The 12,550-nt window shown below is 32.7% G+C and overlaps 1 protein-coding gene across 4 annotated transcripts in view; it reads left to right on the plus strand.

Annotated features, from left to right (window-relative positions):
• LOC145296879 (macoilin-like) overlaps positions 1–12,550 on the plus strand; it is a 128,527-nt gene that overhangs the window by 70,517 nt on the left and 45,460 nt on the right. For all 4 annotated transcript variants that reach the window (XM_080143018.1, XM_080143017.1, XM_080143019.1 and 1 more), the window contains 2 exons: positions 9,662–9,803; positions 11,681–11,807. In XM_080143018.1, the coding sequence (XP_079999144.1) occupies positions 9,662–9,803; positions 11,681–11,807 (269 nt within the window). The remainder of the gene's footprint in view (positions 1–9,661; positions 9,804–11,680; positions 11,808–12,550) is intronic.

Genomic DNA, 12,550 nt, shown 5'->3' on the forward strand with positions numbered 1-12,550 from the left:
TGAAATCAGTACTATATATATATAACAATGAACTCTCTCCCGTCGATTTTGACGTATGAGGTTCCACCACAACAACTAAGTTGTCTGAAAATTCACACACATATACAGGGTGGGTCACAAGAAACGTGTTTTTTAAAGCAATTCTTGCTCTACTCGAAGAGTTTTGTTTCTTTAAAAAACACCCGCTTTCTGTAACTCACCCTCTGTGTGTGTGTGTGTGTGTGTGTGTGTGTGTGTGTGTGTGTGTGTGTGTGTGTGTGTGTGTGTATATATATATATATATTTAAATATGTATGAATAAAAAATCAATACGAAAAAATATAAATGTTTATATCTTTTCTGTATTTATTTTCTGTGTGTTGACATGTAGGAATACAAAAAGTTTTTTGAAAGAAAGAACAAGAATGTTTCCTTCGAAAGCAAATATGAATATATATGTATATATATATATATATATATATATATATATATATATATATATATATATATATATATATAAACGGATGTTTTTAAGGAAACAAAACTCTGCAAGGAGAGCAAGGAGCGTTCTAAAAACATCCGTTTCCTGTGACTCAACCTGTATATATAATCAATAGAAAATTGGCTTTGTAATAATAAATAGAAAATCGGCATCAATTAAGATATATATAAGTATATTTTACAACCCAGCAAGACCACCCCTCCTGACTCTGTTAGTTTATTAATAAATACTTAAAAAAAAATTTAAAATAAAATACTTTTATTTTGAGGTTTTTCAAGCAGATTTATTCATAAGTCAATTTTCCAGTGTGTTGTGTGTTAGTTTGAAATGATATTTTCATCGTTAGAGATGCAGATTGATAGAATTTTATTTATCTTTAAAATTTTACAAAAAAAAAAAAAAGTTCACAGCATAAAAAAAGTGTTCTTTCTAAAATAAGATGTGGCACAAGGTCAAAACTGGGTCGACTGTCATTCTCTTTGTCGATTGTCTAAACTAATTTCACGAACCAAAATGCCACATTCACTCCATGGGTGAAATCTGCTTGACATTATCTCCAATGATTTGACATTTTAATTTACAAAAGTATATGTACAAATTCATCGTTTGGAGTGTACAGTGTGTCTAAAAAGAAACACAAAAAAACAGAAACTGCTGAAAAATAAAATGCTAAATCTGCTGATTACTAGGACCCTCCCAAATTTATCTAAGTATGAGCTGCTCTGGTTTTTGCAGATTGTTTCTAAAGCTAAAAACATGCGAGACAGTTTCTAAGTGGGGAGGAAAAAAAAAAACGGGAGTATTGGGAGATAAAAAGATAATAGCTAGATAGGGTTCAGTTTTTGTTTTTTTTAATTATTTATTTTACTTGAGTAAATATTTAAGAGATCAAGGGAGCTAACTTAAATTTTTAAGAGATCAAGGGAGCTAACTCCTCCCGGATCTAACACTTGATTTCCTTATGATTTGGATTTATATCTGAGGGCTTTTTTAGAATAGATGTTGTTCCCTTTATGGCTGCAATCTGTGCAACTTGGTCTCCCAGGTATTGTTTCCAAGTACTTGTTAAGATTCTTTTTCACTAAGCCAGTTGCTCCTATCACAACCGGTATAATGTCTATCTCTCTCAGAGACCATATCATCTCTCTGATGTCAGCAGTCTGGATTGCGTGGTGGCCTTCAAGATAAGTACCAATTGTTTGAGTAGAGACAAAATAAAAATGGGGAATGGGCACCTCGAAGGATCTTTAAGAACTATCATTTGTACCATAAAGAGGCTTTTCTTTTTACTTTTGTTCACCCCAAATATTACCACTTGTATGTAAGGGGCTGTTCTGTTGGGCCAAGCCTAGAGGAGTACTATTTAGGGAGTTGAGCATTACATTTGAATTTCTGCATATTAGTATAGTCAAGGAAGCAGGAAACAGGGGGGGGAATCCCAAAGTCTTGCAGTTTGAAGGGAAAGAACTATCAGAGCAGGAAGCTTTCTGGCATCTAAGAATCTCTACAGTGAAGGGGTGAGATTTTGCTGTTTGTCAGGAGTATTTACATCGAGGGGGGTACAAGTGCTACAGGTTCAAGTAGTAAAGTATTTTGCTAACTGGAATGTATTTTATTTTATATGCAGCCAAACGTTTTTTTTTTTTTGTTTTTTGTTTTTTTTTTCATCAGTGTCAGTCTATCACACATCTCTATAAAAGATTTTGTCTGTCAGCTAATTTGTCGTTGGTTAAGTTTGAAATAGCATTTTCATTGCTGCACATTCAGTCCTTCCATCTTCCCAGAATCCCAAAGATACCATCGTCTTTATTTGACTCACTAGGTGTTCTTCTCACATGGGTTATTAATGGTGTTCACCAAGGCAACAGTAGGTGGGATCCATCTCTTTCAAAAAGTCTTGCAATTCATTTTGCATTCTCATAACAGCTGTTTATTAATGACTAGCAAGCCACCTGGCATTTCCCCATCGTAAAATATATTTAAATATAATATTTTGATTTATGCAGATTTTGTATTTATTATTATAGAGCAAATTCTCTATTGATTATTATATGGTACCCAAGATATAATGGTGCCCGCCCCACATGGCCCAATCATATGTATAAATATAATATTTTGATTTATGCAGATTTCGTATTTATTATTATAAAGCAAATTCTCTATTGATTATTATATTGTACCCAATATGTAGTAGTAATTAAAAAAATGGTTTCGGTGCCATCAGCTAGAATTAAAAGCATAACATAGTTCTCCAGTCTTATTCGTTACCCTCTGAGTCACGTCCATACGCATATAAAAAGATTGAAAAAAATAATGTTCATCCTATAACTGTATATTTGCGCATGTGTAGAAGATCACAAAGTTGCCTTATGCCTGTCAAGTGCCGTTTTTTTTTTTTTTTTTTTTTTTTTTTTTTTTTTTTCAATTTTGACCTCTTAACAACTATATTTACTGGCTAACATCAAATTGAATTTGTTCCACAAGTCTCAATCTCCTAAATATAAAAGTTCAAGTCTACAGACTAAAAATTGATGAAGGAGTTTGGTAGAGACCATTCTTCACACATACAAATAAGCACTTTATATATATATATATATATATATATATATATAGTCATCCAAATACAGACTGTTTTGCTGTATCACAGTTCTTCAGTGTGGCTAGACTAGCACCTACCTCAAGCTAGGATTGAAACTCAACCGCTTAGGTGACAGTCAGCACTTCTCACCATTATGCTATTTGGCTGTTACTAAGATGGATATGCGAACTTACAATGTTTAAACATTGTCCAAATGCCTAAGCTTTATTTGTTAACATAAAGATCATTGTTTTGTAGGCTAGCGGCAGTTTGTTATTTCACTGTCCAATATGCTCAACCCAAGATAGAGAGCATTTATAATCATCCACATACAATCTGTTTCGCTGTATCACAGCTCTTCAGTGTGGCTATATTAGCAACTACCTCAAGCCAAGATTGAAAGTGGACCGCTACCCACCCTGATCCTATAGTACCAGTTGATGCTGTTGCAACGGCACTTTATGTAATTTTTTTTTCTTATCCGCTCTTGTAGTTTCAAGTTTCTTTGGTTTCATGTAATATCCCTTCTGTATTTCTAGTTGTGTTTAAGGTGTTATTCCATTTCAACTGATCTCTGATTACTTGGCCTAATTCAGTTATATGCTTTGGTTTCTGCACACAAGGATTTTTCTTTATTATTATTATTGTTGTTACTAGGAATTCTCACATAAGTCATCATCAGAGATTACTCACTGATAATAGTTGTTGGTGTTCCCTTGAGTCTGAGTAACAACAAATACTCTCCACCTCTTTTTTATAACCTTTGCAAATGAATTTGCAGCATTGCAACAGCCGCTTACCATTGATTTATTGCTGGTAACATCCATTGATCTTTGAGTGTCAGTAAGTCTCCCCAAGGTCTTTTTACACTCATCCTGGGTTCCTTTCTCAATCCTTCCATCCTCCTTGACCCTTCACAACTATTTTGTGTGGTATCTTCTTTTTTTTTGTTATTATTATTATTTACTTTAAATAGCATGATTTTCTACATTTTGGAACACAGCTGCTAGATCATCTTCATCATTGTGTGAATCTGAGGATTCTATTGTTGGCATTGGTTTCCCTGGTATTTTTCTAATCAGAATTATTTTTAGAAAGACATTGAATACTTACAGGAGAGACCATGTGAAGCTAGTCAAAATCCTAAGTGAAAGTCATTTTTGTGTGGAATGAACTGGATTGGAACTTAGGGCATACAGGTCATCAGTCAGTGTCGTTAACCACTGAACCACCATTACCTTCCTTGAACCACTGTCACCTCCCAGCTGCAAGGCGCAAGGAATTGTGATATTAGCTAGATTTAGTTTAGTTTTATACAAAGAGGTTAATAAGGAGGTGGAAGCCGTTTTTGAAAATTCATATACCTCTGATTTTTATGAAATTTTAACAATAGCTATTAGACATCAATTAAAGAATATTATCCAATTCCAATTTCTTTGGAATATTTAAAAATATTTTTACGAAATATGGGAACAACCTCCCATCTGAAAATTAAAATATTTCAGATTTTCATTGAATTTGATTCGTTATCATTAGATGCAAAATAAGATTCTTTGAATTAAAAAAAAAAATTTTCTCAAGATCCTTTTACGCTTTAAATCTTATTTTCTCGAATCAAAATCATATAATAGAAATTTGATGAAAATTGGAATAAGGATTCTAGACATAAATTGTTTTATGTTAATTTTAATGTTTGTAAGGGGATATAAAATGGTGCAGAATTGTTCTCTTGTTACATAGCGGAGGGGGGGGGGTCAAACAGATGATATATAATATAAATGGGTTTTGCAATGGCATCAACTGTTATGTTGTATAACCATCATAGTTGTATTGTGAGTGTATATATGTTGGTCTTATATATATATATATATATACGTGTGTGTATATATATGTATGTTCTATAATGAGTCTCTTTTAATTTAGGAGTATTAACGTTCTGCATGTGGTTCGTCTTGTGCAGTGCTTTTCAACCAGGGTTCTGTGGAACCTTAGGGTTCAGCCAGCACATCCCAGGGGTTCTGTAATTTCTAAATTAGAACAAAAAACAATAAACAGAATGTTAAATTCAATTTTGAAAATCTATTTTATCATTGTATGCATATTTAAAAAACGTTATTGTTTAAATATACTAAATTTTAAATAATTAAACTCGTTACATTTGAAAAATTAATTTGTCTTGACATTTTTAGATTTGCTTTTATATATTCTTATTATACAATCAATGCCAAAAGAATCGCATTAAAAATCTTAAGAGTATTTTCATTTCATTTTAATTTTGTAAATGATGTGTTTTTTGCATAAGACAACTAAATTATTGCATAGAGGTTCCATGAGCCAGTGGAATGTTTTCATAGGGTTGCGCTCCAGCAAAAAGGTGAAAAGCACTGGCCTAGTGTATTCTCTATTGGATGTTGATGTGTGTAAACATAAATTAACAGTTTATAGAAATCGTTGTCGGTTGGAACACCAGCAAAAACATCTCACATCTTCTTTCCATGCGTCTTTTCCGTGCGTCCTGAAATTGAAGGTGCTTTTCTCCAAAAGTGAAAACGTTCAGATGGAAATCATATTTTTAAACGTAATCATTTATTCTTTGCAGAGTTTTTTTTTTATTTTTTCAGAGTTAGCACGCTTTGTATAAGATTACATTTTTCTAAGTCTCCCCCTTCTGATTCTATTGGGTGTCCAGTCATAAAACCCCCATCTGTCTCTAACCCGTTGCGTATCGAAATACTCTCCTACGTCTACATCACAAAATCTATGTTTTTATTACGTCATCATTGCACGTAGTCTAAAGATCTTTGCTCAGTTTTGTCACGTATATTTTTGCTTATATTATGGTTAGCTTAAAGTCCATTGGTCAAATTAACATCAAGTTAACATTCCTAACAATTATTTAATGTAAATGTTTAACATAAGTCTTTAAAATATTTCTATCTAACAATACATTTTTACCAATAATAATAATAATCTACTATTTAATTTCAATCATAATAATCGATCATTTTAATATTTTACGGTGTTTTCCAGTAGACTAACAACATAAAACTGTTTGGTAATTAATTTTACCTCTCCTGGGACGGATATACTAGTCAAATATATAAAGCAGTTAATCTCTTTATCATTTTTTTTTTGTCAGCGTGATTGCTTTCTTTCTACAAAATCAATATTTTTTAATGTTTCTTATGGATCATTGCAGTATGCTGTTATAAATAAAATCTAATTTGATTTAGTTCCTTCCAGAAAATACTTTGTCCAGGTCAGATTTATTTTCAAATGGTTACTGTTTTTTGGTTTTTTTTTTTTAAATGAAGGGATATGATTCTGTATTTATCCATATAGAGTTACTTTAACGTAAGCAAAAATAGACATTGCAAGTAGATATAGTACAAGGTGATGCCGGGTAGGTACCACTAGTTTTGAATGAGGTAAAGTAAACTGTAGTCCCTGTTTTTACTTGTCTTCCTATGATGACAAAGTTATACATGAGATTGGTTTTTAATGAGCAGAAAATCTTGTCCCCCCCCCCAAAAAAAAGGACAGACTGTCTGGATTGAGAAAAAAATGACATAAAAATATCCTCTGTCTAGAAGGATCTCCTTTTCTGACAGTTCTTTTTTTTTATGGTTGTCCAGCATAATCGCAGACCCCACAATATTATTATAAAAATAAAGTCCTAATACGAAACGTTGGATGATTTGTAAACTTTTGCTTGAGAAAACTGGTTTAATTTTGGTATAGGGCTTTGTTTTCAATTATATCCTTGAAGAGACAGAGACATTGCAAAGATAGTATAGATTAATAAAAGTAAATGCTAGTATATCTCTTTGTATATTAGCACATCTATTTTTCAGTATTGTTCATATGAACCAACGCTTCTAGTTTTTTGAGATGAAGGTTGACATGTCTTGTTTGGATTTTTTGGACTACTGTTCTCATATTGGGGGTTATTCTCACAACGTTTCAGCCAATATAACCTTCAACATTCTTCAGGTGAATCTGTCAAACTTGGGAATGAATCTACACGGAATTTCGAATGGAACCTTTTATTTAATCTATGTCTTGACAATGTCAAGATACATCTGAAGAAGTTTTGAATAAAAATAATAAAAATAAAAAAAATAAATAAAAGTCAATGTTCAGCTGATGAAATCCACCTTCAGGTGTATCTTACAATGGTTCTTATTGTTGAATAGTGAAAAGAATGTTTGTTTGTTTTTTGTTTTTTTTTGTTTTTTTTTTTCCAACGAACCATAGTCCATTCAAAATGTGTGATATGTTTATGAAACAGAAAGAATGTTCGCTCGTTTCCATTTTTGTATTAATTCAGGTATTGATTTGATATGTTTCTGATTTTTTTAGATGATGATTTTTAATGTGTTATCTGGATTGTTTGAACTACTGTTCTGATCTTGGTTGTTTGTTCTGTAACATCAGACCTTCTTCAAGAATGTTGGAGGTTACAATGTTGCAAGAATAAGAACCAAGATGAGAACAGTCGTTCGAACAATTAAAGTAAGACACATTATCAATCCTCAGCTCTAAAATTCAGAAACTTTATAACAAATGGGTACTGGCTTGAATCAGTAGGAAAGTGAAAACGACTTGCTGTTCTTCATAAATGTAGTCTCACCCAGACAACTGATAATATGAAACATTTTTAAATAGTCGCTTACAAAGAAAAACTATCAAGGGAGATAACTTTTCTTTTTTTCAATAATGTAAGTCGTTTTTTTCTTTCTTTTTCTGTATACTTTTGAAAATGTGCAAACAAATAAAGATTAAAAACTAAAATGACTTTACTGCATCTCAGGCAATATTGGGTAGCTACAACTAGTTTTATAACTATAGAAATTAAAGTGAAAAAAAAACTGAATATTTTATTTGGACTTTTGTTATAAAATTGTCAACATAACCAGGTACAACAAAGGCATTACAGTTGCTGCTGAAGGTGACTGGCTAAGTGGGTAACAATACGGATTTAAAACCTGGATGTGCCAAGTTCAAATCCAGTTATTTCCACAGAGACACTTTCATCAAACCCACACGTGTCCTTGTGTCTAACCTCTTAAAAAGGAGGGAAATAAATTGACAGTTACTGCTGCTGATGATTCTCTATTTAGGCAATCTGGACTTGTCGGTTTGATCAACCATCAATTCATATTAGCATACAGGCAATCTAGGTCTGTCTGAAATATTTCTTGCAGTATTATCTATATATCTATAAAAGTGAGAATGTGTGTGAGGACATTTCTCAACCTATATACTCAATGAATTTTTGATCTGCAGACTTGAAATTTGGTATATAGGGTATTCAGATGTGAAAAACTTTTAATCGGTTTTCATCCAGAAAAGGGTCTGCTAAGGGGTAAAAATTGGTACCTGGAGGGGGGGGGGTATGATTTTTATCTGTTTGTCAACTGTTTCACAAATGCGCATGCATGAATCGTTCACATGACAGATTCTTATATTTTTTATATTAAGAATAGGTAGGTTTGAAAACACTTTTTAAAGATCATTACAAACTGGCCTAATGGTTATTGTACTTGACTCACTGTCTTAAGGTTTTGATTTCGATCTCAGCTTAAGTAATTTTTTTTTTATATTTTTTTTTTACTTACAAGAAGTGAACTGTTCAAAAAAAAAAAGCATAATACTTGCATGCACATGTCTTAGTTTCTATATGAATTAAAATATAATATTTATACAGATTTTCTGACCGGGCAACACCAGTTGGCCTGCTAGTTCAAAATAAAATGAATTTGGTCACAACTTTCAACCATAATTTGCCAAAATAAATTTCAATTTTTGGAGGGAACTTAAATAATTTGTTTACATTGTCATTTACTATTTTAAAAATTGATGTACAAAAAAAATGTTTATTTTTTTACAAAGATCTTTTTAATTACAGTTCTAATTTTATGTTATGCAAATTTGTGATTGTGTAAAAAAAATATTTAAAATCTTAAAGATTTTGAATTTTAGGGAAATAGTAATTTGTTTTATTTTAAGATTTAACCTGAACAGCTTTGTAAAAAGTAAACAATGTTTTTTTTTGTTTTGTTTGTTAAGAAGTAATATTAAAAAAATAAAATTGAGAATTTTGACAAATATCTTTTTAAGGCGATATTTAGATTCTATGTAATTTTTATGCCTGAAAATTGTGACTAAATCTATTTCATTTTCATTTCAAATAAAATCACCAGAAATATTTTTAATACTGTTAGTTGATGGGCTTAGATTGCCTGAATGATAATGAGAGTAAGAAGTTGCTTGAAACAATGGTTCGAGATTGCTTAAATATAGAGAATCTTCAGCAGCAACTGTTGTGCTGGCAAGCGTTAGTAGCAAAATCCTCATAAAATGAAACTAAAATATAAAATTCTTACATTTACTAACACTTGGATTTTTCCAAAAAATCAATTTACATGTAAAAAAAAAGCAACTGTGGAATTTCCACAGGTCTCTGCTTATTGTTAAATTTTTGTTTATCTTTAAATTTGCTTTATCTTTCAGAATTATTTATTGTTGATTTAAAATATACAAAATAGTTTCTCATTTTTGAATCAATGTATTTTTTCTTTGGTTTTTATTCCTTCTAGCACATTCCTTTATCTGAAATTTCTTGTCGTTTGGGCGCTAGTCATAATGGCTGACTTCATTTTGGAATTTCGGTTTGAATACCTGTGGCCATTTTGGTTGTTGCTGAGAAGTGTCTACGATTCGTTCAAGTATCAAGGCTTGGTAAGTAAATATTTTTAGTTCACTGGTGGCCTTCTTCCGTCCCAAGAAACAATGAATAGCCTCTGTAAGGGTGCCTGCACAAAGAGTCTGTAGTGAAACAAGGGTCTGTAGTAGTGATGGGACGATTCTAATATTTTTCCTGATTCTGATACAATTACCGATATTGTACTAAATTCCCGATTCCAATACAATTACTGATTCCGTACTAAATTCCTCGATTTCAATTCTTTATAAATCTCTTAATATTTAACTATATAGTTGTATTTTTTCTCTGATTACTGTAAAAACACGCATGTTAAATGTGCAAATAATTTCCTAAAGGTAAAGATATACGTGTGGGGGGATGATATATCAATTTTAGCTTCACTGGTGGTTTTAAATTAATAAATATTTATTATTTTATCATTATTGCCAGCAATGGAAGATTTAGCTTTAAACAAAATCAAATAAAAAAAAAAACAAAAGAATTGTTTTGCCATGGGAAAATCAGTGCAAATTTTTCCGATTCCGATACCCTTAAATATTCCAATTTTTCTAATTCCAGATTCAGATTCCAATTAATTGTCCCAACACTAGTCTGTAGTGAAACAATTCCAACTGCATCTCTCCAGTAACAAGAACTACATGAAACAGTGCCAGAATAAGCAGAGAAAGGCTGCTGTTATTTCAGAGTTTCCTTCTCTTAGATTGTGTGACCTACCAAGGTTTTATATGGCATACTTGTCTTGAATCTTGAAGAATTTTATATCAGTCATGCAGACGACTCAAAGACATTTAAAACCATTTCATTCGATGTGTGCATTGAAGATTTTTCGCTACATGGGTCTGTCCCACCTATAGTTGAGATTTGGAGCTGAAATCGAAGGTCATCAGGCGTAAATGGGCAAGCAATGAATAAGTCAACGACAGCATGTCTAGAGGACAACGGTTTATTGGGTCGCACATTGTCAATTACACTGACTGTTTAATTACATCAGCCATAATTATGATTGTATTCGAGAAATAGGGAAAGAGTGTTAGCTTGTTAAGCAAATTGCTTTTTTATGTTAAAAGTTTGTTAGATGTTTCTGGTCTTTTGACTACTTCTCGATGCGCTTTTGTCAGCCTCTTTTGATGCCTTGGTTATAGAAGTCCGGAGCATGCTTTGTCACTCACATCTGTTGCCACTCTGAAATCAACGAACCCGTCTCTTAACTGCACTGAGATCAACTGCATTGACTTCATAAATGTTTAAGAGTTGATCAGATCATTTTTTTCCCATGGAGGGATTCAACGGCGCATCCCTGCTTTTGACACACGTCCATGACCTGGATTGCTTTCTTATAGTCTCACACCGTCAATATCTGCAACAGAGAGATAAAACTTTCAGGTCATGAATGCATAAGTTCAGTCATCATAACAATGTAATTTGCAATCCCCCTCTAATCCGTTCAGGTGGAATAAAAATAGGAGGCATTACTTTTGGAACACCATTTCATATCTGCGCATGTATTGTCAACTTACTTTCTCACAGCTCGATTCATCAATCATGATTAATGTTTGTTGACATCTTCTTTAAAATATGTTCTGTCTTAAGCAAACCACCAATCTATTTGCTAGTTAATTTACCCACTTCGAATATCTACCATTGAAAGTTAGTCTACCCACAACTGGAGGGGCAATATATAAATTCATACCTTTCCAAGAAGTATTCATGAAAGTTCTGTAGTAGCTTCAACCTAGCTTGTTGCGCATACAGTCATAACTAGTACACCATACTATTTAGTCAACTGTTAATCTCATAGATAAAACCTTTCTCTCTTTCTTCGTTTGACGTTACCTATTCTCTGTCTAGGGGTCAGATGTATTAAGAGTTTTTTTGTTTTTTTGTTTTTTAGGCTTTTTCCGTGTTTTTTGTTTGTATCGCCATCACATCGGACGTGGTGTGTTACCTGTTCATACCAGTCCAATGGCTTTTCTTTGCGGCCAGCACATACGTTTGGGTGCATTATGTTTGGCACACTGGTAAGTAATAACACCTATATTTTCTCCCCTTCTTCTTTCCTCTTCCCTCCCAATCTCTTCATTTTATCCTCTCTCTTCTTTACCTCTATTTCTCTCTTTTCCTTTCTATTTTATTCTGCCTTCCTTCACTCTTGCTCTCCCTTCATCCTCTCTCTTTTTTCCTTTACCTCTCTTCCCCTTCTCTCTCTCTCTCTCTGTTTTCTTCTTCCTTCTCTCTTTTCCCCCTTTCCTTTTCTCTCTTTTCCCCTTTCCTTTTCTCTCTTTTCCCCCTTTCCTTTTCTCTCTTTTCCCCCTTTCCTTTTCTCTCTTTTCCCCTTTCCTTTTCTCTCTTTTCCCCCTTTCCTTTTTTCTCTTTCCTCCTTTCCTTTTTTCTCTTTTCTCCCTTTTATTTTTCTTATTTCCCTTCTTCCCTTTCTCTCTTTTTCCTCTTTCTCTCTTTTCCCTTCTTCCCTTTCTTTCCTCTTCCTGTTTTCTGTTCCCCCCCTTTTCATTCTCTCTTTTCCTACTTTCCTTTACCCCTTCCCTTCATCTCTTTCCTTCCTCTTTTTACCCTTCTCTTTCTCTTTCCTTTCTTTCTTTTTCCTTCCTTTCCTCTCTTTTCTCCTTTCTCTTTCTCTCTGATTCCATTAAACATTCTATAAAATAAACACATGTTAAATGCCATAGTTTTATAAATTGTCTCACAACACGATGCCATCCTGTATCTAAAGAAAGTCTATGCGATACAAAAAAACGAAAAGAAT

This window comes from Euprymna scolopes, chromosome 17 (assembly GCF_053919585.1).
Source record: "Euprymna scolopes isolate OS-2025 chromosome 17, ASM5391958v1, whole genome shotgun sequence".
Classification (NCBI taxonomy): domain Eukaryota; kingdom Metazoa; phylum Mollusca; class Cephalopoda; order Sepiida; family Sepiolidae; genus Euprymna; species Euprymna scolopes.